This window comes from Mastigoproctus giganteus, chromosome 3, assembly GCF_048544385.1.
Source record: "Mastigoproctus giganteus isolate SK-2022 chromosome 3, ASM4854438v1, whole genome shotgun sequence".
In the NCBI taxonomy this organism is placed as follows: Eukaryota; Metazoa; Arthropoda; class Arachnida; order Uropygi; family Thelyphonidae; genus Mastigoproctus; species Mastigoproctus giganteus.
The window spans coordinates 169,552,113-169,576,213 of NC_143577.1; the positions used below are offsets into that span (position 1 = coordinate 169,552,113).

The 24,101-nt window shown below is 40.6% G+C and overlaps 1 protein-coding gene across 4 annotated transcripts in view; it reads left to right on the forward strand.

Moving 5' to 3' along the window:
* The window catches only part of LOC150088403 (protein sel-1 homolog 1-like), a 378,494-nt gene extending 359,359 nt beyond the window's left edge, over positions 1-19,135 (forward strand). For 3 of the 4 annotated variants that reach the window (XM_090369493.1, XM_090369492.1, XM_090369494.1), the window contains exon 19: positions 18,978-19,135. In XM_090369493.1, the coding sequence (XP_090225619.1) occupies positions 18,978-19,112 (135 nt within the window). In that variant the 3' untranslated portion in view covers positions 19,113-19,135. The remainder of the gene's footprint in view (positions 1-18,977) is intronic. The other variant, XM_090369495.1, reaches the window with a different exon arrangement.
* Positions 19,136-24,101: the final 4,966 nt, after the last annotated feature.

Genomic DNA, 24,101 nt, shown 5'->3' on the forward strand with positions numbered 1-24,101 from the left:
TCATGCTTTAGCGTGGGCAACATGGTCAGTGATCAGGTTTGATATCTTCGTCTGTTTATGAAACAATCGTTTTGCTTGAAAAGGCTGGAGAGGTAGGAGGTTCATCAGGTTGGAGAATCTTGGAGAAATTCTAACCACCTTTGTAGCAGCAGTAGCATTACCAAATTTATCCCTTTTGTTAAAAGTTGAAGAGCAAGCAGTAGATCACATGTTTCAAGGATTTGCCTAAGAATCCATTTAGTTGCATAGAGATATTTTTCGGGGTTGAAAAAGGTTGGAGATATGATGAGCTTTTTATTACAAACATTAGGGATATGGAAATGTTGTGTCAGTTGCTGTCATAGGCTGGCAAGAGAATTATAACTATTACTCAGCTTTGATTGCCCCTCGACGTGGGCACCTGTACGTGGTGAGGGGATCTCCCAGTGATGCTGCTGGTTTTCCAGATTAGCATCACTGGGATCTAACGCCCATACCTTGGTTCCAGGGTTACATCATTGGAATCCGGCGTGTGCAGCCGTGCGCTGCGACCCGTGGACTTCGGAAAGGGGGATCCTGGTGGTTGAGGGGCCCAGCCTTAATACACCACTTTGGCCCCTGCTTCGACAAGACGGGTGGTCCCGGACCGGCTCGACTGGGATCAATCGGCGGGTGGTTTTATACTGCTAGGGTCAACTGCGTTCCAATAAGTCTCCCTCCCTTTGGTCCTGGGACGGGATAAAGACTTATTGGTAACGTGGGTATGGTGTTCTAAGCGAACTCGGCGTCCCATTCGTGTACGCAGTACCTGCTAGTTCACGAGTGGGTGTCCCCTCGTAGGGCTCCGTGGTGGGTGAGGTACTTAGGCATCAGACATTTTCTCTTTACTCATATGAGTAATTTAAATTCTTCTTCTGGGGCCCCAACAAGGCCTCTACCTAATCAATCGTCAGATGAGAGTGAAAGCAATTCAGCTAAAAGAGCCAGAACTGAGGAGAAAACAACATCTGTGACACCTCTTTTCCTCATTCTCCATTCCACCGGAGAGCAGTCACTTGGAAAAATGTCACCTTTCTTTATCCAGAAAGGATTAGAAGGGATGGCAGGTTCACCCAAATCCGTAAAACGGCTGCGTTCTGGAGATATTCTAATAGAAGCATCAAATATAAATCAAGCTGAAAAATTTTTGAAAGCCACATCTATAGGGGGAATACCCATCATCACAACCCCTCACAAAACTTTGAACTCTTCAAGAGGTGTGATATCAGAGTGGAATCTTCTTCACGTTTCTGAAGAAGAGATCTGCTCTGAATTAAAAGATCAAGGAGTGACAGCTGTCAAGAGAATATCAATGCGGAAGGAAGGGAATCTCGTCCCTACCCTAGTTCTCATCCTAACATTTAACACCCCACGGCCTCCTAGTTCCATCAAGGCAGGGTATTTAAACTGCCCAGTGAGGATCTACATTCCAAACCCACTGAGGTGTTTTAAATGCCAAAAATACGGACACTCACAAACGGCTTGTCGTGGTAACCCTGCCTGTGCTCGATGTGGTGCGAAAGAACACGAGAGCAAGGAATGTTCAGCTTCTAAACCGATCTGTGTAAATTGCCAACAAGATCATCCTGCCTACTCCAGAGCATGCCAGCGGTGGAAGGATGAAAAAGAGATCCAGAAATTGAAAACGGAGCTGAATATCTCCTACCCAGAGGCTAGAAAACACATTCAACCAATAAATAGCGGGAAACCTTCATATGCCCAGAAGGTTTCTGCGAAGTGTACTATCGGTACACAGACTGAGATGACTGTACCACCAAGAGAGTCATTCACGCCGATTGCCCGCTATTTATTGAGTTCACAAAAGCTCACCAAAAAAACGCAATCAGCTGCCACTTCTATATCCGTACCTCCTAATGCTCCACCACTACCAAAACCAAGTGGTAAAGAGCCAACAGTAATAACAGAAACAATGGATGTCGAGCACAAGGAGGTACCGGATGAATCAGTCTTGGAACTCTTTGCGGAGGAAGAAATGGACACGGGACAGCGTCCATTCTTCCCCAAAAAAGATAAAGCCAAGACTGATAAAAGTAAGCCCTCAGCACTTCGGAAGCCGCCTGATGGACCCACCAAGCCAAAATAATGGCTAAATTCCTACAATGGAATTGTCGTGGATTCCGGCGAAATACTGATGACATCAAGGCCTCCTGCAAAAGCACGAGCCAGTTTGCTTTTGCTTGCAGGAGACGTATCTAAAAGCAAATGATGATCCCACCATGTATAACATCACAATCTTTCGTAAGGATAGAATTGTGGATGGTCCTGCTCATGGAGGAGTGGCTATCCTTGTGAGTAATCAGACCCCAGTTTAGCCCTTGCTAATTACAACCAGCATAGAGGCTGTTGTAATTCGCCTTACAGTGGGATTTTTATTAACGGTCTGCTCTATTTATTTGCCACCTGGGACTGACATCTCCCAGGAAGACCTTGATGATCTTGTAACGCAGTTGCCACCCCCTTTCTTACTTCTTGGGGATTTTAATGGACATAGCACCCTGTGGGGTAGTGCTAACATCAATGGAAGAGGACGGGTCATAGAGCGTATGCTCAATGACAATGCCCTTTCCCTTGTAAATACTGGAACAAACACCTTCTTCCACATGCCTACCCGTACGTTTTCTGCCATTGATCTCTCTATCTGCTCCCCTTCTCTACTCCCTTCACTCACTTGGGAAGTGGAGGAGAATCCATACGGAAGTGATCACTTCCCTGTGATAACCTTGTTACACAGTGGGAGACCATGTCTTCCTTTTAGGTTAGCACGGTGGAAGTTTGATCAGGCTGACTGGAATGCCTTCCAACATCAGGCAAATTTTGACCTCAGTACAGTCAGTCAGGAGCCTATCAATGACGCAGTAACGTACATCACAGAAATCATTGTCGAAGCAGTGTGAATGCTGTTCCAAAAACATCTGCCCGGTTTCCACCGTTTCCCAAACCTTGGTGGAATTCACAATGCACAGCAGCAAAAAAGGCTCAAAACAAAGCGTGGGGGATATTCCGTCGATATCCTACCACTGTTAATCTAATAGCCTTCAAGTGTGCACGAGCCAAAGCACGCTACATTCGCCGTCAGAGGCAAAAGGAATCATGGATCCGTTTTACATCATCTATTAACCAGGCTACCAATTCTAAGGTAGTCTGGGATAAAATCTGGAAAATGAAGGGAAAATATACATCCCACCCTTCTTCAGTCCTAGATTATAATGGATGCGCTATTGCAGATTCAACTGCAATAGCCAATGCTCTTGGGGAAACATTCTCTAACATCTCTGCAACATCTTCGTATTCCCCAGAGTTCCTGGTCCTGAAACATAAACTGGAAAAACAGGCACTTAATTTTAAGTCTAAGAACATCTATCCCTACAATGGGTCGTTCACTATTCAGGAACTGAAGAGCCCTCGCCCTTTCCAAAGCAAGTGCTGTTGGACCAGATGGCATCCATTATAAAATGGTTAAACATCTTTCACCAAAATCTATGGATTATCTGCTCTATCTGTATAACAGAATCTTTATTGAAGGGCAGTTTCCGGATTCCTGGTGCAAGGCAATCGTTCTTGCCTTTGCTAAGCCAGGAAAGGATCGAAAAGTCACTACCAATTATCGTCCTATTGCTCTGACTAGCTGTCTGTGCAAAATCCTGGAGAGAATGGTCAATTCTCGTTTAATATGGTACTTAGAATCAAATGATCTTCTCTCCAATATCAAGTGCGGCGTCCGAAGGAACCGGTCCACTTTGGACCATCTTATTAGACTGGAAACATCCATCCGGGATGCTTTCCTAAAATGCGAACACTTGGTGTCGGTGTTCTTTGACATGGAGAAAGCGTATGACACAACTTGGAGATTTGGCATCTTAAAAGATCTGCATAGCCTGGATCTTAGGGGGCAACTCCCCATTTTTATTAAAAACTTTTTAGCCAATCGATCTTTCCAAGTTCGTGTGGGATCCTCACTCTCTCGTTCCTTTAGTTGTTGTTGTTATTTGGTTTTTAGGAGCATTAGCAACTAAGGCCATATTGCTCCGGTGCGGTGGTCATTCCCTGACCTTTCCGCATCTTCCGTATTTGGTGGTGACGGGCTCGAACCCCGGTCTAATCAAGAAGCGTGTGCTACGCACTGCTGCTCCTTCCCACCTGGCTACGGAGGCGCCTCGTTCCTTTAGCCAAGAGGAGGGAGTACCACAAGGATCAGTATTAAGTGTCACGCTTTTTGCCATCAAAGTAAATTCCATCACAGAACAACTTCCTCCAACTGTAAACAGTGCCCTCTATGTTGATGACTTTAGCATATTTTGTCAGTCATGCAACATGAGGGTTATTGAAAGACAACTGCAGAAAGCCATTGATCGTCTCAACTCCTGGGCACTTGCAAATGGCTTCAGGTTCCCCCTCGACGTGGGCACCTGTACGTGGTGAGGGGACCTCCCAGTGACGTTGGATCCCAGTGATGCTAGTCTGGACTTCCAGACTTCCAGGGGATCCAACGCCCACAGCCCAGGTTCCAGGCTTACATCAATGGAATCCGGCGTGTTTGCCGTGCGCTGCGACCCGTGGAAATTCGGAAAGGGGGATCCTGGTGGTTGAGGGAGCCCAGCTTCAATACACCACTTTGGCCCCTGCTTCGACAAGACGGGTGGTCCTGGAAGGCCTGGCTAGGATCAATCGGCTAGTAGGCTCGCCTGCGAGGGTCAACCGTGTCAATGCCACGCCCCTACCCTCATGGTCCGAGGGACAGGATTCAGGCTGGCGGCAGTGCGGGTATAGTGTCTGGGTAGCCCTGGCATCCCACTCCCGAGCGCATTTATTGCATGCCGGGTAGTGGGCGTCCCTTTGGGCTCCGTGGTGGGTGGGGAGCCCGGGCACTGAAAAATTTAAAAAACTTCATGAATCCTGATAAACATATTCCTTCAGGGGCCCCAACCCGGTCCCTATCTGAAAATAATGACGGAGAGGCAGATAGCATTATTGCTACAAAGAGGCAGCGAACCGAACTACCATCAGGGCCTGTCCCAAGGTTCTTAATAATGCATTCCACCAATGAAACACCGATTGGTAAAATGTCGCCCTTTTTTATACAAAAAGGGTTGGATGGGTTAGCAGGTACACCCAAGTCAGTTAAGAGGCTCCGTTCTGGGGACCTTTTGATTGAAACAAAAAATGACAGGCAGTCTGAACATCTACTCCGAGTAACATCAATCGGAGGTATACCCATAACAGTGACACCACACAGAACACTAAATTCATCGAGAGGTGTCATTTCGGAGTGGGACCTTCTCGACGTCACCGAGGAGGAAATCTGCTCCGAATTAAAACCACAGGGAGTTACTGCCGTCAAGAGAATCACTGCGCGAAGGGATGGAAAAATTGTTAAAACCAGGAGTGTTATCCTGACTTTTAACTCTCCCAAACCTCCTGATGAGATTAAAGCTGGATACATCAACTGTCCAGTACGTCCATACATTCCGAACCCTTTACGGTGTTTTAAATGTCAGAAGTATGGACATTCTCAAATGGCCTGCCGTGGAGTCCTTGCATGCGCCCGGTGCGGTGCAAAGGACCACGAAACAACAGCATGTTCAGCCACCAAACCCACCTGCATTAACTGTGAGGGAGAACATCTGGCCTATTCAAGGGCATGCCAGAGGTGGAAAGAAGAAAAAGAAATTCAACGGCTGAAGGCAGAGCTAAACATATCGTACCAGGAGGCAAGAAAAGCAGTGAAACCTCTTAACATCAAAAAACCTACCTACGCCCAGAAGGTAGCAGGGAGGTGTTCGATTGGGACTCAGACGGACATGTCCGTCCCTCCAAAAGAATCATTTACTCCCATTGCACGTTATCTTTTAAGCTTCCAAAAACCTGCACAGAAGGACCAATCAGCTGCCACTCCTATATCGGTACCTCCTAATGCTCCACAAGTAACAAAAGCAATTGCAAAAGAAAAGAATAAGAAAGGGGAAGTAACACCTAGTACCCAGGAAAACATGGATGTCGAGCAGAAGGAGGTACATGATGAGTCAGTTTTGGAACTCTTCGCTGAGGAAGAAATGGACACAGGACAGCGTCCATACTTCCCCAGGAAAGATAAATCCAAGACTGACAAAATTAAGCCCTCAGCACCTCGGAAGCCGCCTGATGGACCCACCAAGTCCAAATAATGGCTAAATTCCTACAGTGGAATTGTCGTGGATTCCGGCAAAATACTGACAACATCAAGGCACTCCTGCAAAAGCACAAACCAGTTTGCTTTTGCATACAGGAGACTTATTTAAAGGCAAATGATGACCCCACCATGCATAACATTACCATCATTCGTAAGGATAGAATTGTGGATGGTCCTGCCCACGGAGGAGTCGCAATCCTCGTTGGCAACCAGATCCCATTTCAGCCTTTGCAGCTTACAACTAGCATTGAAGCTGTAGCAATTCGCCTTACAGTGGGGTTCTTATTAACTGTCTGCTCTGTTTATTTGCCACCTGGGATTGACATCCCCCAGAAAGACCTTGCTGATCTTATCATGCAATTGCCTTCCCCTTGTTTAATTCTTGGGGATTTCAATGGACATAACACTCTGTGGGGTAGTGCTGACATCAATGGAAGGGGACGAGTCATAGAGCATATGCTTACGACAATGATCTCTCCCTCCTAAATGTGGGAACAAACACCTTCTTCCACATGCCTACCCGTACTTTCTCTGCCATTGATCTTTCTATCTGCACCCCTTCTCTCCTTCCTTCACTTGCTTGGGAGGTAGAGGAGAACCCATATGGAAGCGATCACTTCCCCGTGATAATTACCCTAACTAGTGGTAGACCGTGTCTGCCATTTAGTTTACCACAGTGGAAGCTTGATCAGGCTGACTGGAATGCCTTTCAACATCTGGCAAATCTTGACATCGCTACAGTCAGTCAGGTGCCAATCAATGATGCAGTCGTGTACGTCACAGAAACAATTGTCCAAGCAGCTGCAATTGCAATCCCAAAATCATTTAGCCGGTTCCCACTATTTCCGAAACCTTGGTGGAATTCCGAATGCACAGCAGCAAAAAAAGCACAAAACAAAGCGTGGGGGATATTCCGCCGATATCCCACAACTGAAAATTTAGTAAAATTTAAACGTGCACGTGCGAAAGCGCGTTATGTACGACGTCAGAGCCAAAGGAAATCTTGGATTCGTTTTACATCTTCCATAACTCAGGCTGCTAGCTCAAAAGTAGTCTGGGATAAGATCCGGAAAATGAAGGGAAAATATTCACCATGCCCTTCTGTGATCCTCGAGCATAACGGATGTCCAATTGCAGATCGAACTGCAGTAGCAAATACTTTAGGGGAAACATTTGCAAAAATATCTGCAATAACATCTTTTCCCGCAGAGTTTTTGGCCCTGAAAGAGAAAAATGAGAAAAACTCCCTGAACTTCTATTCAAAAGGGCTTGAATCATATAACAAGCCCTTTTCACAGGAGGAATTAAATGCTGCACTCTTTCTCACACATGTAAGTGCTGTAGGGCCCGATGACATCCACTACGAAATGGTAAAACACCTCACACCACAATGTAAGGATCACCTTTTAATTCTGTTTAACAGAATTTTTCTTAATAAACAATTTCCGGATTCCTGGCAGAAGGCAATCTTTCTTCCCTTCCCAAAACCAGGAAAGGATCCTAGAAATCCAAGTAACTACCGTCCTATTGCTCTGACAAGCTGTTTGTGCAAGATCCTGGAAAGAATGGTAAATTCTTGCCTGGTATGGTATTTAGAAACAAATGGTCTGCTTTCCAGGACACAGTGCGGCTTCCGAAGAAATAGATCCACTCTGGATCATTTAATCCGATTGGAAACGTCCATTCGTGATGCTTTTATTAAATCCGAGCATTTGGTAGCAGTTTTCTTTGATATTGAAAAAGCGTACGACACAGCCTGGCGATTTGGGATTTTAAAAGACTTCTATAACTTTGGTCTTAGAGGTAACCTTCCTCTTTTTATTAAAAACTTTCTTTCGAATCGCCAGTTTCAAATCCGTTTAGGATCCACCCTCTCTCGAGTTTTCTCTCAGGAATAGGGATTCCCACAAGGATCCGTTCTAAGTGTCACGCTTTTCGCAATCAAAATAAACTCTATCGCAGAACAACTTCCACCCACTGTAAACAATGCCCTCTACGTTGATGACTTTGCTATATTTTGTCATTCATGCAATATGAGGGTCATTGAAAGGCAACTGCAGAAAACCATTGACCATCTTACAGCTTGGTCTTTGGCTAATGGGTTCAGATTTTCATCACAGAAGACTGTTTGTGTACACTTCTGTCGCAAACGTAATCTTCATCCTGACCCAGAATTAAGGCTTGGGCAAAATAACATCCCAGTTGTAGCAGAATTCTAATTCCTTGGACTTATTTTCGACAAAAAGCTGACATTCTTACAACATATTCGTCAGCTGAGGACAAGATGTGTCAAAGGGCTTAACATCCTTCGTGCCCTTTCGTCAACCTCATGGGGCACAGATCGTGCTACCCTTCTTCGTCTCTACCGGGCACTTGTCCGTTCCAAACTCGACTATGGGTCCCAGGTCTATGGTTCTGCTAGAGATAGTGCACTTCGGTGGTTAGATCCAATCCACCATCAAGCTATCCGGACAGCCACTGGAGCATTTCGCACATCTCCTGTCCAAAGCCTTTACGTTGAAGCAAATGAACCATCTCTGTCTCTTCGACGTAAGCAGTTGTCCTTACAGTATGCCTTCAAATTAAAATCCCTGCCCGATCATCCTACGTGGCCATCCATTTTTGAGCCGCGCTGGGAAAATCTCTACAACACCCGCCGGACTGCCAACAAACCTTTTGGTATTCGCATTCAAGGGCTGCTGAATGAGCTGAACTTGACGGTAGACAACATTGCCCAGTCACCAAGGCAACTCTTTCCACCCTGGCATGCTCATTTTCCAACTTGCGACTTCTCCCTTAAGATCTGGGAGAAGGCTACTACACCGCCATCTGTCTACCAGCAACTCTTTGCATTACATCGACGGCAGTATTCTGACTTTCTGCCAATCTATACAGATGGCTCAAAGTTAGAATGTCATGTGGGATCTGCTGTTGTGTTTCCTCACAAAACATTATCCTATAAGATCCCACAAGAAACTAGCATTTATACTGCAGAGTTGCATGCAATACAAACAGCCCTAGATCACATTAAAAATCGCAACTACCAGAGGTATATGATTTACTGCGATTCATCGAGCGTGTTACAGGCTCTGGTATCGGTGGGTTTTAACCCTCATCCGATCCTGTCCAGGATCCAGCAGATTCTTTTTTCTCTCAAGAAATTAGAATTCGATATTCGCTTTTGCTGGATCCCAAGCCACATTGGGATCCGGGGAAATGAATCGGCTGATGATGCTGCTGCCAAATCAGCCATTTCCCTGGATAATCATTGCCTGTCAGTCCCCTATACAGACTACAGGCAAATAATACGTTCTAAACTGCTTTCCCAATGGCAAGATTCTTGGCACGGACAGACCACAAATAAATTACATCACATCAAGCCTGTAATTTCGCAATGGCAGTCCAGTCTACGCAGGGTCCGAAGAGAGGAAGTTGTTCTTGCTCGGCTCCGCATAGGTCATAGTCATCTAACCCATTCCTATTTGCTGAGGGCGGATGACCCACCTATGTACGAGATATGTAATGTTATTTTAACCGTCCGTCATATTTTAATAGAATGTCCTGTTTTTATAGAAGCCCGACGCTTGTATTTTACCGCTTTTAATAATTTGACTGAGCCATTTACACTCAGTGAGATTATAGGTGACAGACACAATATGTCTGACGTTTTTAATTTTTTACAATTTATTAATTTTTATACAAAGATGTAAGTTTTATGCTTTTACTTTTATACCTTTTTAACACAATAATTGTTTGACGTGGTAGCCTTGGCTACCAAAATGTTTAATAGCATTTTAAAATTTGACTTGGCGCATTATGGCCTTAGCTGCCAATGCGCCATAAAAAACCAAATCAAACCAAACCAAAGCTTCAGGTTCTCGCCGGAGAAGACCGTTTGCGTACACTTTTGTCGTAAGCGTAATCTTCATCCTGAACCTGAATTAAGGCTCGGACAAAATGCTATTCCAGTAGTAGCGGATACAAAATTCTTGGGACTCGTATTTGACAAAAAGTTGACCTTTCTGGATCACATCCGTCAACTCCGTACAAAGTGCACAAGAGGGCTGAATATTCTGCGCTCTCTTTCCTCTACATCTTGGGGTGCGGATCGATGCACCCTACTACGCATCTACCGTGCACTTGTACGATCCAGACTAGATTACGGGTCCCTGGTATACAATTCGGCCAGAGACAGTGTACTTCGTTGGCTGGATGCTGTCCATCATCTTGCTCTCCGTACCGCTATTGGAGCATATCGAACATCTCCAGTCCAGAGCTTATACGTCGAAGCAAACGAACTGCCGTTATTGCTTCGACGTAAGCAGTTGTCTCTAAACTACGCTCTAAAACTGAAATCCCTGCCAGACCACCCTACATGGCTAACCATTTTTGAGCCACGATGGGAAAATTTGTACAACACCCGTAAGACTGCCAATCGTCCTTTTGGTATTCGTGTCCAAGAGCTACTCAAAGAACTTAATATAAAGGTAGACAAGGTTGCCCAAACACCAAAGCAACCCCTTCCACCCTGGCATGCTCATGTCCCGGCATGTGACTTGTCCCTTAGAAATTGGGGAAAGTCGGACACTCCATCGTCTGTCTACCTGCAGCTTTTTTCAGCACACCGAGCTGAACATTCTGACTTCGCGCCAGTCTACACAGACGGCTCGAAGGCGGAATCATATGTGGGATCTGCTGCTGTCTTTAGAGACAGCACTACATCGGAGCAGATTCCCTCTGAATGCAGGATATTTACTGCAGAGCTGCACGCTATAAAGTTAGCCTTGGATCACATTAGTAAATGCCAATACCAACGATTCATTTTATATTCCGACTCTCTCAGCGTGTTACAGGCTTTAATAACCGTGAGATATAATTCTCATCCAGTTCTGTCTAGCATTCAGCAGAAGATTCACATTCTCCATGAACGTGAATATGATATCCGCTTCTGCTGGATTCCCAGCCACATTGGGATTAGGGGAAATGATTTGGCTGACGCCGCAGCCAAATCAGCAATTCCCAATAATAACCACTGCCTGTTAGTCCCCTATACAGACTACAGGCAAATAATACATCAAAAGATACATTCCCAATGGCAGTATTCGTGGAATAGACAGACTGCGAATAAATTATATCATATAAAACCTGTAATTGAACCGTGGCAGTCTAGTCTGCGCAGGAATCGTAAGGAGGAAGTTGTTCTTGCCCGGACCCGCATAGGACACAGTCATTTAACTCATTCGTTTTTGCTGAGGGCTGATGACCCTCCTATGTGTGAGTCCTGTGGCACAATTTTAACAATCAGACACATTTTAGTTGACTGTACCAGTTTTAGAAATACTCGTTTTACCACTTTTAACCATCTGACTGAGCCGTATACACTCAGTCAGATTTTATCCGACAATGACCATGTGTCTGCTATTTTTAATTTCCTAAAATCAGTAAACCTTTTTAATCATATTTAAAAAATCTTATTATTTTAAGATTTTCTATTGTTACTTGTTTACTGATATTTGTCTGTCACAGTTTATACTTGTTTTTATAACCTGACGTAGTGACCTAATTCAGTAGGTCACTGAAAATGTTTTACTTTTTATGACAAGGTTTTGGCGCATTATAGCCATAGTTGCTGATGCGCCAATAAAACTCAACCAAACAAACAAACAAACAATCAAGATTTAGGCCTAAATGGATGTCAGATGAACTAATTAGACATGTGGCAGAGAAGAAAAATGCATGGGATACATATAAATTAACAGATGACTCAGAAGCCTATGATAGATATAAGCTAGTCTCTAACCAAGTCACAAAGGAGGTTAGGCAGGCAAAGGCAGATTACGAGAAATCTTTGGCAAAGGATGCAAAGAAAAACTGCAAAGAGTTCTTTACTTATATAAACTCTAGAAGGAAGGGGATGAATCAGATTGGTCCACTGGATATCAGTGGTTCAACTGTTGATCCTGTTCAGGTAGCTAACAAACTAAATGAATACAGTAAATCCCCACTATTCGCGAGGGTTACGTTCCTGAGAAATGCTGCGAATACTGAGTTATGGCACCCATAGTAATAAAAGGGTTCTGTTCCAAAGTATGAAATATATAACAAAAACTAGTCTAAAATTTTGTCTATATATGTATTATATGTATTTACCTACATAATATGACTATGTACATAGACAGTACATAGTTAAATACAAGCATAAGGCATTGAAATGAAAATAAGAAACAATTTAATATTAAATGTAATATTTATTAGAAATTTTAAACAAATCTTTCAAGAGCATATCTAAGAACATGGGTTTCTGGGTGAAAAATAACTTGTAATCGAAGTTGGTTTCTTCATTTTTTTATTGAGCTCCTTTTGAATTTCCCCGTAAAGCAAGAGTAATTGTTCTAGGTCTCGTTTAAACTTGATGCTTCTTTCCAAATTAGGATCCATTTTCACCACCTTTTATGAAAGTTGTATGGAGAGGCTAAAGATTTCCTTTAATGATTTGCTATTTAATTCTGGTCTAACAACATCGAGACCTTCCTCCTCAAGATCATTTTGGTTCTCAATGCAACAGACATTCAGGAACTTATTGAGACTCGTGCAGATGACCTTGTTACTAATTCATCGAACTCTTCTATTGTAAGTTCATCTGCATGAGTCTCAATAAGTTCCTGAATGTCTGTTGCATCGATGTTTTCAAAGCCCCCATCTTCTGTTCCCTGTGTGATTTCTACAATATCGGCAACCAGTTTGTTGACACTAGGAATTGTTTTAGCAAGAACCACTTCTTGCCACAATTTTCGCCAACACGCATTAATTGCAGATGTACTTATCTCATCAACTGATGCCCTGATGTTGATCAGTCAATCTGCAATGTTATAATTTTTCCAACTTTGACTTATAGTTAAGTCTGACTCCCTTTCCATTTTTTTCAATTAAGCCAGTAAAAGTTCTCCTAACGCAGTAGGACTTAAACGCAGAAATCACACCTTGGTCTAACAGTTATAAAAGTGATATGGTGTTGGGTGGCAAAAACACAATTTCAACATTTGGGTGGTCAAATTCTAGACTGCTTGGATGTCCTAGCACATTATCATTAAGAAGCAGAACTTTGAAAGGCAAAGATTTTGAAGTTAAGTAACTTCTCACCTCTTGCACAAAGCTATCATTAAACCACTCTCTAAAAAGTGTAGTTTGTTACCCAGGCTTTTTTATTGGATTTCCAATAAACTGGAAGATGATCTTTATTCTTTTTGTTCAAAGCACGTGGATTCTGCAATTTATACACGAGCATTGGTTTGATCATGTGTCCACTAGCGTTTGCACAAAACTAAAGAGTAAGCCTATCTTTGTTGACTTTGAATCGAGGAGCAGATTTTTCATTTTGTGTTAAGTGTGTTCTGGCTGGCAATTTCTTCCAAAACAACCCAGTTTCGTCTGTATTGAACACCCATAATTAATTTTTTTAGTTCAGTGGGAAACTTTCTACAGCCACGAAATCTGCTGATGCAGACTCACCTACAAGTTTCACGTTATGAAGGCCATATCAATTTTTAAATCTTTCAAACCAGCCATTGCTAGCTAAAAAACTTATCCCGCCAGTGCTATCACCAGTTTCACTAAAGTGTTTTGCCTTTTCACGAATGATGAGTTAACTTAATGGAATTTTATTTTGAGTTTGGTCTTCTATCCAGAGATTTAAAGCCTTTTCCAATTTTTCTTATTGAACATCACGAGTTACAGAGCAAATTTTTTAAGCGAAAATTTGCTTTGTAACTCGTAGCTCATTTTCATGGACACTACGGCAGATTTTTTTCTTCCGATTTCTTGATTGATCGTACCGTTGATTCATTGATTTTATAATGTTTTGCCACTGACGAGACACTTTCATCATTAGAAATTTTGTCTAATAACTCAATTTTACTCACTGATGTCATTACCTTCTTTTATCTTTTCACAATTTCCTTGTTATTCATAGCCATATTTTTGTAGGGGTTAGAAAAGAACTTGTCCACAATAAAGTCAATTTAACCATTAACACGCTCGAAAAAGTCTGTTTACACTAACACACTTCAAAATGGTAGATTTTTCACATTTGTAAACATTTCAATTAAAAGGAAGCGACGAAACCTTCTATGACAAGTGCATTATTCATACTGAACAAGGATTAGCGGGTACTACTCTGATTACTACTGAGTAGGTCCACAGAGTGGTACTCTGATTTTAGCCACACCCATGTTTTTTTATGGCAGAAAATGTTCACAGCACTTTAAATTCACATTTTTTTTTAGGTTTAAATCAGCGACCGCAAATGCAAATACCATGAATAGCAGGGGTTTACATCTACATTCACACATGAGGAGTTATTCAGGAAGGGGAATGCTAGAGAGTGGTAATCAATGGACACTGCTCATCGTGGACTAATGTTATTAGTGGAGTCCCTCAGGGCTCAGTGTTGGGTCCATTATTGTTTTCTGTATTTATAAATGATATTGATGATGGTATATCAAGCTTAATGTCCAAGTTTGCAGACGATACAAAGGTTGGCAGGGTTGATAAGGACACTACTGGCGCTATGCTGCTGCAACAGGATCTGGAAAGGTTGAGCAGATGGGCTGAGAGGTGGCAAATGAAGTTTAACATTGACAAATGTAAAGTACTACACATGGGAAACAGCAACCCCAGAGCAACGTATCAACTCTGTGGTACTACACTGACAGTGGTAGAGAATGAAAGGGACTTGGGGGTGGTTGTGCAGGCAGATATGAAGTTCTCTGAGCAGTGCAGACGGGCTGCAAGAGTAGCTCATGGAGTATTGTCAATGATATACAGGAATTTTTCCAGCAGCGATAAGGAGGTGATTATTCCCTTGTATAAGGCAATGGTCATGCCACACCTAGAGTACTGTATACAGGTCTGGAGGCCTCATTTCAAGAAGGATGTAGAGCTGCTGGAACGAGTACAGAGAAGGGCAACAAGATTAGTGAATGGAACAAAGGGGTGCTCTTACAAAGAAAGGCTTAAGTTTTGCAAATTACAGTGTCTGGAGACTAGGCACCAGCGAGGTGATCTGATAGAGGTGTATAAAGCCTTGAATGGTTTGAGCATGCTCAATGCTGATGGGATTCTTCCTCTAGCTCAGAATAATCACCTGAGAGGGCTTAAATTCAAATTGAGGAAAGACAGATGTAGGATAGACGTGTGGAAATTTGCCTTTAGCCAGCGGGTGGTTGGTTGGTGGAACAGACTTCCATCCCTTGTAGTGGAGGTTGATAGCCTAAATAAGTTTAAAGCTCAGCTGGACAGGTATTTTGAACGAACAGAGGGGTGAAGTGGATGTGGGGTTTTTTTTTTTTTTTTTTTTGGCTGATGCTGCATAAGCTTGCTTTCTTGCATCAAATGCCTCTACTAATGCTAATGCTAGAGGTGTATTAAACTCTGGCAGTAAGCTAGATAATCTTGTAATAACTGAGAGTAAAGTGGAGGAGAAATTGTTGAAGATAAACATAAGAAAGGCACCTGGGGTGGATGGAATCTATCCATTTATATTAAAGGAGGCAGCAAAGGAAGTAAGCAAACCCTTAGCCATAATTATGAGAGTTTCTTGGACTCATAGGCATGTGCAAATCTGACCCCAATCCACAAAGGATGATCAAAGGGAGACACAGTTAATTACAAACCTGTTGGTTTAACTTCTGTTCCAGGGAAATTAATGGAGGCACTGGTTAAAGAAGCATTACAGGATCATCTAGACAAGACTTCAGTTATAGCTCGGACACAGCATAGGTTTGTTAAAGGGAAGACTTGTCTGACCAATTTGATTGGATACTATGATGTAGTCACAAAGGAAATTGATGCAAAGAATAATTTTGATATCATATATTTGGATTTTAGAAAGGCTTTTGATACTGTTGCACATGGAAGACTGCTGCACCAACTGGAGCAATGTGGCTTTGGAGGCAAATTGCTGCTATGGATAAAGGGATGGTTGAGTAGGAGAAGAGAGAGAGAGAGTGGTAATCAATGGACACTGCTCTTCTTGGACTAATGTTATTAGTGGAGTCCCCCAGGGTTCAGTGTTGGGTCCATTGTTGTTTTCTGTATTCATTAATGATATTGATTATGGTATGTCAGGCTGAATGTCCAAGTTTGCAGACGATACAAAGGTCGGCAGGGTTGTTAATGACACTAATGACAGTACGTTGCTACAACAGGATCTAGAAAAGTTGAGTAGATGGGCTGAGAAGTGGCAACTGAAGTTTAACATTGACAAATAAAGTACTGCATATGGGAAGCAGTAACCTTAGCGTAACGTATCTACTGTGTGGTACTACGCTGACAGTGGTAGAGAGTGAAAAGGACCTGGGGGTAATTGTGCAGGCAGATATGAAGTTTTCTGAACAGTGCAGATGGTCTGCAAGAGTAGCTCATGGTGTCTTGTCAATGATATACAGGAATTTTTCTAGCAGGGATAAGGAGGTGATTATCCCCTTGTATAAAGCAATGGTCAGGCCACATCTTGAGTGCTGTATACAGGTCTGGAGACCTCATTTTAAGAAGGATGTAGAGCTGTTGGAACAAAGGGTTGCTCTTACGAAGAAAGTAGTAGTAGTAGTAGTAGTGGCATGTGATGCAAGAAAACAAATGTATGAGCTTATGCAGCATCAGCCAAAAAAAAAAAAAAAAAAAATCACACCATTCCCTCCAAATGTCTGTCCAGTTCCTCCTTAAATTTATTCAACCTATCAACTTCCACAATGACAGATGGAAGTTTGTTCCAGCAATTAACCACCCGCTGGCTAAAGGCAAATTTCTGCACATCTATTCTACATCTGTCTTTTCTTAATTTGAATTTATGCCCCCTTAGGTTCGAAATCTGAACAAGTGGAAGGATCCCATCAGAATTCAGAGTGCTCAACCCATTCAAGGCCTTATATACCTCAATCAGATCACCGCGCAGGTGCCTAGTCTCCAGCCACTGCAATTTGCAGAACTTAAGCCTCTCTTGGTAAGAGGATCCCTTCATTCCCCTCACCAATCTTGTTGCCCTTCTCTGCACACGCTCAAGTAAATCTACATCCTTCCTAAAATGAGGCCTCCAGACCTGTACGCAGTACTCAAGGTGTGGCCTGACCATTGCCTTATACAGAGGGATAATCACCTCCTTTTCCCTGCTAGCAAAATTCCTATATATCATTGACAAAACCCCATGACCTGCCCTGGCAGCCTGTCTGCATTGCTCAGAAAACTTCATATCTGCCTGCACAATTACTCCCAAGTCTTTTTCATTTTCTACCACCTTAAGTGTAGTACCACACAGTTGGTACGTTTCTCTGGGGTTACTTCTACCCATATGTAGTACTTTGCATTTGTCAAGGTTAAACTTCAGTTGCCACTTCTTAGCCCATCTGCCCAAATTATCTAGATCCTGTTGCAGTAGCACACTGCCATTACTGTCATTAACAACCCTGCCAACCTTTGTATCATCTGCAAACTTCGACATTAAGCGTGATATACCTTCATCAATATCATTGATAAATATACAAAACAACAGTGGACCAAACATCGAACCCTGTGGGACTCCACTAATAACATTAGTCCAAGAAGAGCAATCACCCTCTGTCTTCTAGCACTTAACCATCCTTTTATCCATTGTAGCAACTTACCCTTAATACCATTCTGCTCCAATAAAGGCTTAAGTTTTGCAAATTACAGTGTCTGGAGACTAGGCATCTGCGAGGTGATCTGATTGAGGTGTATAAAGCCTTGAATGGTTTGAACATGCTCAGTGCTGATGGGATTCTTCCTCTTCCTCAGAATAATCGCCTGAGAGAGCATAAATTCAAATTGAGGAAAGACAGTTGTGGCATAGATGTGCGGAAGTTTGCCTTTAGCCAGCGGGTGGTTAATTGCTGGAAAAACTTCCATCTGTTATTGTAGAAGTTGATAGCTTAAACAGATTGAAAGCAGAACTAGACAAACATTTGGAACGAGTGGATGGGTGAAATGAGAAGGGTGTGTGTGTGGTTTTTTTTTTTTTTTTGGTTGATGCTATACAGGCTTGCTTTCTTGCATCATGTGCCCTTGCTAATGCTAATAAAGGAGAATGAAATGGCTGATAAAGATGCTATAAATCCTCCAACTTTAGATATAGTCACTATTCCAACCTCTGAATAGAATCACATCTTACAAGCAGCATGCCTAGCACAGTGGAAAGAGCCATGGCACACCCAAATCAGTAATCGGTTGAAAGATGGCTCAAAGTTTTGGTACTTGCATGGGCAAGAATGGAACGTACATATTTGACTCACCTCCATCTACTCACAGGTAGTGATTCTCCTCAGTGCCCACACTGTTCAGCTCATTTAACAGTCAGACATATTCTGATTGGCTCTCCTCACTATCAAACGGGACAGAATATCAGTCCTGCCTTTTCTGAATGACCTTCAAGAACCAATGACACTACAGTATATTATTGGCGACGGGGCAAACAATGAATTTTTCTGAAACAAACTGGAGCATATCATAAATTCTGAACAAGTTTCCGTAATAAAAATGAATTGGTTATATTTCTTAGTTATTTTATGGCATGTTACCATGAATAAATGCACTATAGCCACTGTAACATATGTGTCACTAAACATCCAATACACACATGAAGCAATAAGTATGATTTATGCACTTGTTTTAAAAGAACAAAAATATCTTTTTTAACAGAAATATATGTGTATACATTTAAGTATATTAATAATGTACTGATTAATTTTACCTTATGTTTCAGCACAACTGGGAATCATTATTACCATCTGTAAGTTTGACTCGTCTGTTGGGTCCAGACTGGGATCTTTATGTGATGACTACACTTGCTGTTCTACTTGGTATAGTAGTATATTTCAGGAGGATCCCTCAAGGATGATGCCAATGTAATTTTTTTTTTTTTTTTTTTGTATAAAGACTCCAGACTTATGATGATATTGTGAAATATTGTACAGTGAAAGTGCATTGTGTGTTTGATGAAGACATTAAATCCCATTTCTTTAGCATGTTACTTCATGAAAGTATGATCTCGTGGTGATTTGAAACCTGTGTGCACTATGGGACATGAAAATGCCATGATGCTGAAATTGCCTTTCATCTCTGTGATGATGCCTAGTTTTAGAATATTCTAGAAATTTTACACACATGAAATTAAAGAATGACATTAAATACTGGAAGTTTTTTTTCAGCCTATCTTGTGCATATTTTATCTTGTGAATATTTTAAATGTTTTTGGAAAGTCTAAGAGATTAAAAAAAACCAAAAAAAAAAAAAAAAAAAAAAACCAAGGTCATAATAATCATAAAGCAATGAATTTAAAGTGCTTTTATCAATGTGGAGATCAGAAGAGAAAGTGAGTTTTGCCAAATTTGTTAAAGGTTTTCCTGCAAATAGTTACCAAATATCAGTGAGGAGGAATTATAAGCACTTTTTTTTCTCTTTTTTTTATCTCCCCCCATTTTCAGTGTGTGCTTATCATGCTTTTGAAGGCTGCAGTAAAATAAGATTTAAAAAATAACTAATCAGGTAAAGTTGTTTCGTTCCATTTCTATTGCCTTGACAGTAGAAGATTAAATTCCTCCAGACTTTATATGGCTATGTAATTCGAAATATAGGCAAAATATTATGAATCTAAAGTTAGAGAAACTGTCCTATGAGAAGTGAGTGCCCTTTCCTATGAGAGATACATTGAAATCAAGATATTTCATTAGTTGATTAAGTTGTGTTTTTTTTTTTTTTTTTTATTAATTTATTATTATTTTTTTTTTACAAGGTATCTTATGGTATTTAGAATTCAAAAGTCAGGCAAATTATTTTAGTGCATGACTTAGGAATAGAAAAGAGGGCAAATTCTTTTCAGATTTCAAGAGGAATTTGATCAACCCATCCTATTCATAATGCATCCTGAATATTACACATCAAGTAAGTGAATCAATTAGAAAATTAATCAACTGAAAACAAACAAAAATAGAAGCTAATGTCTCAAGAATTTCATTGTTCAAAATATTTTTGAACAATGAAATTCTTGATTTAATTGTAGTTAGGACTAGAATATAAGTGTGGTGCATATTATATTTCACAATAATTATTAAGAAAATTTTGGAGGATAATAAAGTTTAACGAAAACCATCTAAATTTTAAAAAAATGTTGGTGTTTTTGGATCATCTATAAGAAAAGTCTCTTTGGCAATATTACACTAGAAGTGTAATATTGCCAAAGAGACTTTTCTTATAGATGATCCAAAAACACCAACATTTTCTAGGCAATGGTAAATGACTTAATGGTTTAGTTCACAAATCCATTTTCCATATATAATTACCAAATTATATAATTTAGTAATTGTATATGGCAAGTGGAGTTATTATTTGTTGTATTACATAATTACAGTTAACAGCATAATTATAATTTTTCATGTCAAAGGTTGACCATGCTTAATTTAGCGTTTAGACTTCTAGTGTCGGTCCAAAACTTAACAGTATCTAAATCTCGAGAGGGCTCTAATAAGTTTGTTCCAAATTATGATCACATCGATTCCTTCACATTTGCATTTTATGAAATAGTTTGTGGTCATTCTGCATTTGGAACATGCATCTGCATTATAAAATAAATGTATGCATGCTATGATAACAAACTGTAGGGGATATGCACTCAGGTGTTAACTTTTTTTGTTTAATGCATTAATTCTTTCTATGAGTTACTAAAATTTATAATTAGTACTTCCATAATTAGTACTTCCTTCAAGAAATGAAGCATATAATTTCAAAATGAATATGAAAGGCGGCAAACATCTTTCATATTCATGTTCACCCTGGCATCTTAGCTAGTACATTTATAAAATTAATCTAATATGGGCTTTTCTTCAATATGCTTTAACAGATGTAACAAGGTATTGTAGCAACCCATTTTGATGAAAGCACTTTTAAAAAGTTATTCACAGGTTTAATGGCTTTCATAACATTGACGTTCGAGCCCGTCACCACCAAATACGGAGGATGCGGAAAGGTCAAGGGAATGACCACCGCATATTGCTGGAGCAATATGGCCTTAGTTGCTAATGCTCCTAAAAACCAAATAACATAACATTGATGGCTTTTTAATTTTTTAATGGCTTCCAAGGATATTCCATTTGTTCTAAACTTACTTGACGTTGTTGTCAATTCAGTAGAATATTGAGCTCTACCTTCAAGTTGATTTGGAAAATAATAACTGCATCAACATCTTTTCTGAATGTGTAAGGACAGTTTTGACTGAATGATTCAGTTATTTTGTTGATATCCAGTATTTTTTAACTAACACTTAAAAAAAAAATGTTTCTCTCAAAATTTTATTTATACCAGACTGAATTTTTATAATTTTTTTTTTTTTTGGTACACAGGTAGAACAACCGTGGTTTTACCCCAGAAGTTTCTACTTTTGTGCGCAGCTTACATATACAGAAAAGTTACCAAATTATTTTGGTAAATGTTTATTAAAAACTCCTTACTTAATAACATATTTTCTGTCATGATTCATATCCTAAAAGTTGATATATGCATTAATACTAATATGAATTAAGTGGGGTGTGTGTGTGGGTGGGTGGCATGTTGGCAAAATGCATTTTCATGCTTTTAAAATGATGATTTTCATATTTCAGCAGTGCAGAATCTGATGTTCTTTTCACCAGCTCCTTTCCAATGTTATGAGTCTTTTTTACACCTTCCAGTACTCTGCCACTACAAAAGACACAAAGGAGGTTTTTCCCCAGAGAAAAAACTTAAAGAAGTATCAGTCTGACTTTCTTTTACTTGTGTTTCTTTATCTTGCCAATAACTCAATTTTTTATTGCCAAACTTTTGATGAACCAAACTCAAATTACTCTTCACTTTATTTTCCTTCATAGATTCATTGATGGTTTGCAAGCACTAAATACGCTAGCGTCAGAAATTCTGAGGTCATTCACTCAGCTTGGTGAAACCATATTTCAAAAACTCTGTATTATTCTGTAAATCATGCATGGCCATTTTTCAAATTAAATTTCAAACCCATGAGAAAAAAGTTTTAATATACAATTTCTAAAAAATACATTGGGAAATTGAGAATTTAGAAATATACAATTGTATAGTAAAGCCTTCTTGTTCATTTACTCAAAGGAACTGGCTTAAATTCATTCATCACCATGAAACACAGACACCACATAACATAAGTAAGAATATAATAATATTATATAGGGTGTCTAAAAAATATTGGTACAAACGTTTAGAGGAGGTAGGTAACATCTAAAGGAATGTAAATCGCATAGGAACCCATAACCGGAAATGTATGGGTAACTAGGAATAGGAGTAGGAGCATGTATGCTTGCATGTATACCAATGCTAGAAGTATAGTAAATAAATTTTATGAATTTGAAGTGTCGGTCAAGACATCAAAGGCGGATATTGTTGGGATATCAGAGACGTGGTGTCACACAGATATAAGGAATGCAGAACTGGAATTTGGGGAGTACAATGTGTACAGAAAGGATTGACAGGATAGAAAGGGAGGAGGTGTTATGCTGTTAATTAAGAAAAACATAAAATCAAAAGAAGTGCATCCAGTTGATATAGATGAACAGTGCACTGTTGAGTCAGTTTGGTGTGACATAAGCACTGCGAAAGCAAAAATAAGAGTAGGAGTGTGTTATAGGCCTAATGACTCGAATGAGTACAATGAACATTTGTACAGAGAAATAGAGTGGGCTAGTAAATCGGAATGTCTTATAATGGGGGATTTTAACTTCCCAGATATTGACTGGAACTTGTGGGTTGGTCACTCACACACTAGTCAGACTTTTGTGGATTTATTGGATGATTGTTTTCTGCAGCAGCATGTTCGAGAAGCAACCAGAGAAAGTAATACTCTTGATCTGGTTATCAGCAGTGATCATTCGTGTATTAAGAATTTGCAGATAAAGGAACCACTAGGTGGCAGTGATCACAGTGTACTGATGTGGGATTTACTTAAAGATTTAATTACTATCAGGGGTAAAGGAAAGGGTTTTTGCTTCCGTAAAGGTGAGTACAGTGGTCTCAGACAGTTTTTAAATTCTGTACAGTGGGATCAACTGACGATGTTACCAACAGTAAATTCTAAGTGGGAAGCATTCAAGGAATTAATCGTGGAAGCTACTAAAAGTTTCATACATATTAAGAAATATTGGTCAAGGTTTAGGCCTAAATGGCTATCTAATGAACTAATGAGACTCGTAACAGAGAAGAATAATGCATGGGATGCATATAAATTATCAAGCAACTCAGAAGCCTATGGCAGATATAAGTTAGTCTGTAATCAGGTCACAAAGGAGGTTAGGCAGGCGAAGGCACATTACGAGAAATCCCTGGCAAAAGATGCTAAGAAAAACAGCAAGGATTGCTTTACTTATATAAACTCTAAAAGGAAGGGGATGAATCTGATTGGTCCACTTGACATCGATGGTTCGACTGTTGATGATCCTGCTCAGATAGCGAACAAACTGAATGAGTATTTTGCATCTACATTCACACATGAGGAATTATTAAGGTTTGAAAATGGCAGAAGGTTATCAAATTGTAGCAGGATACTTAATGATTTTGTAATAACTGAAAGCAAAGTGGAGGAGAAATTGTTGAAGTTAAACATAAGAAAAGCACCTGGGGTGGATGGGATCTATCCAGTTATATTAAAGGAGGCAGCAAAGCAACTAAGCAAACCCTTAGCCATAATTATGAGAGCATCCTTGGACTCAGGGGAGGTTACCACGGACTGGAGATGTGCAAATGTATCCACAATTCACAAAGGGGGATCGAAGGGTGACACGAGTAATTACAGACCAGTTAGTTTAACTTCTGTTCCGGGTAAAATAATGGAGTCACT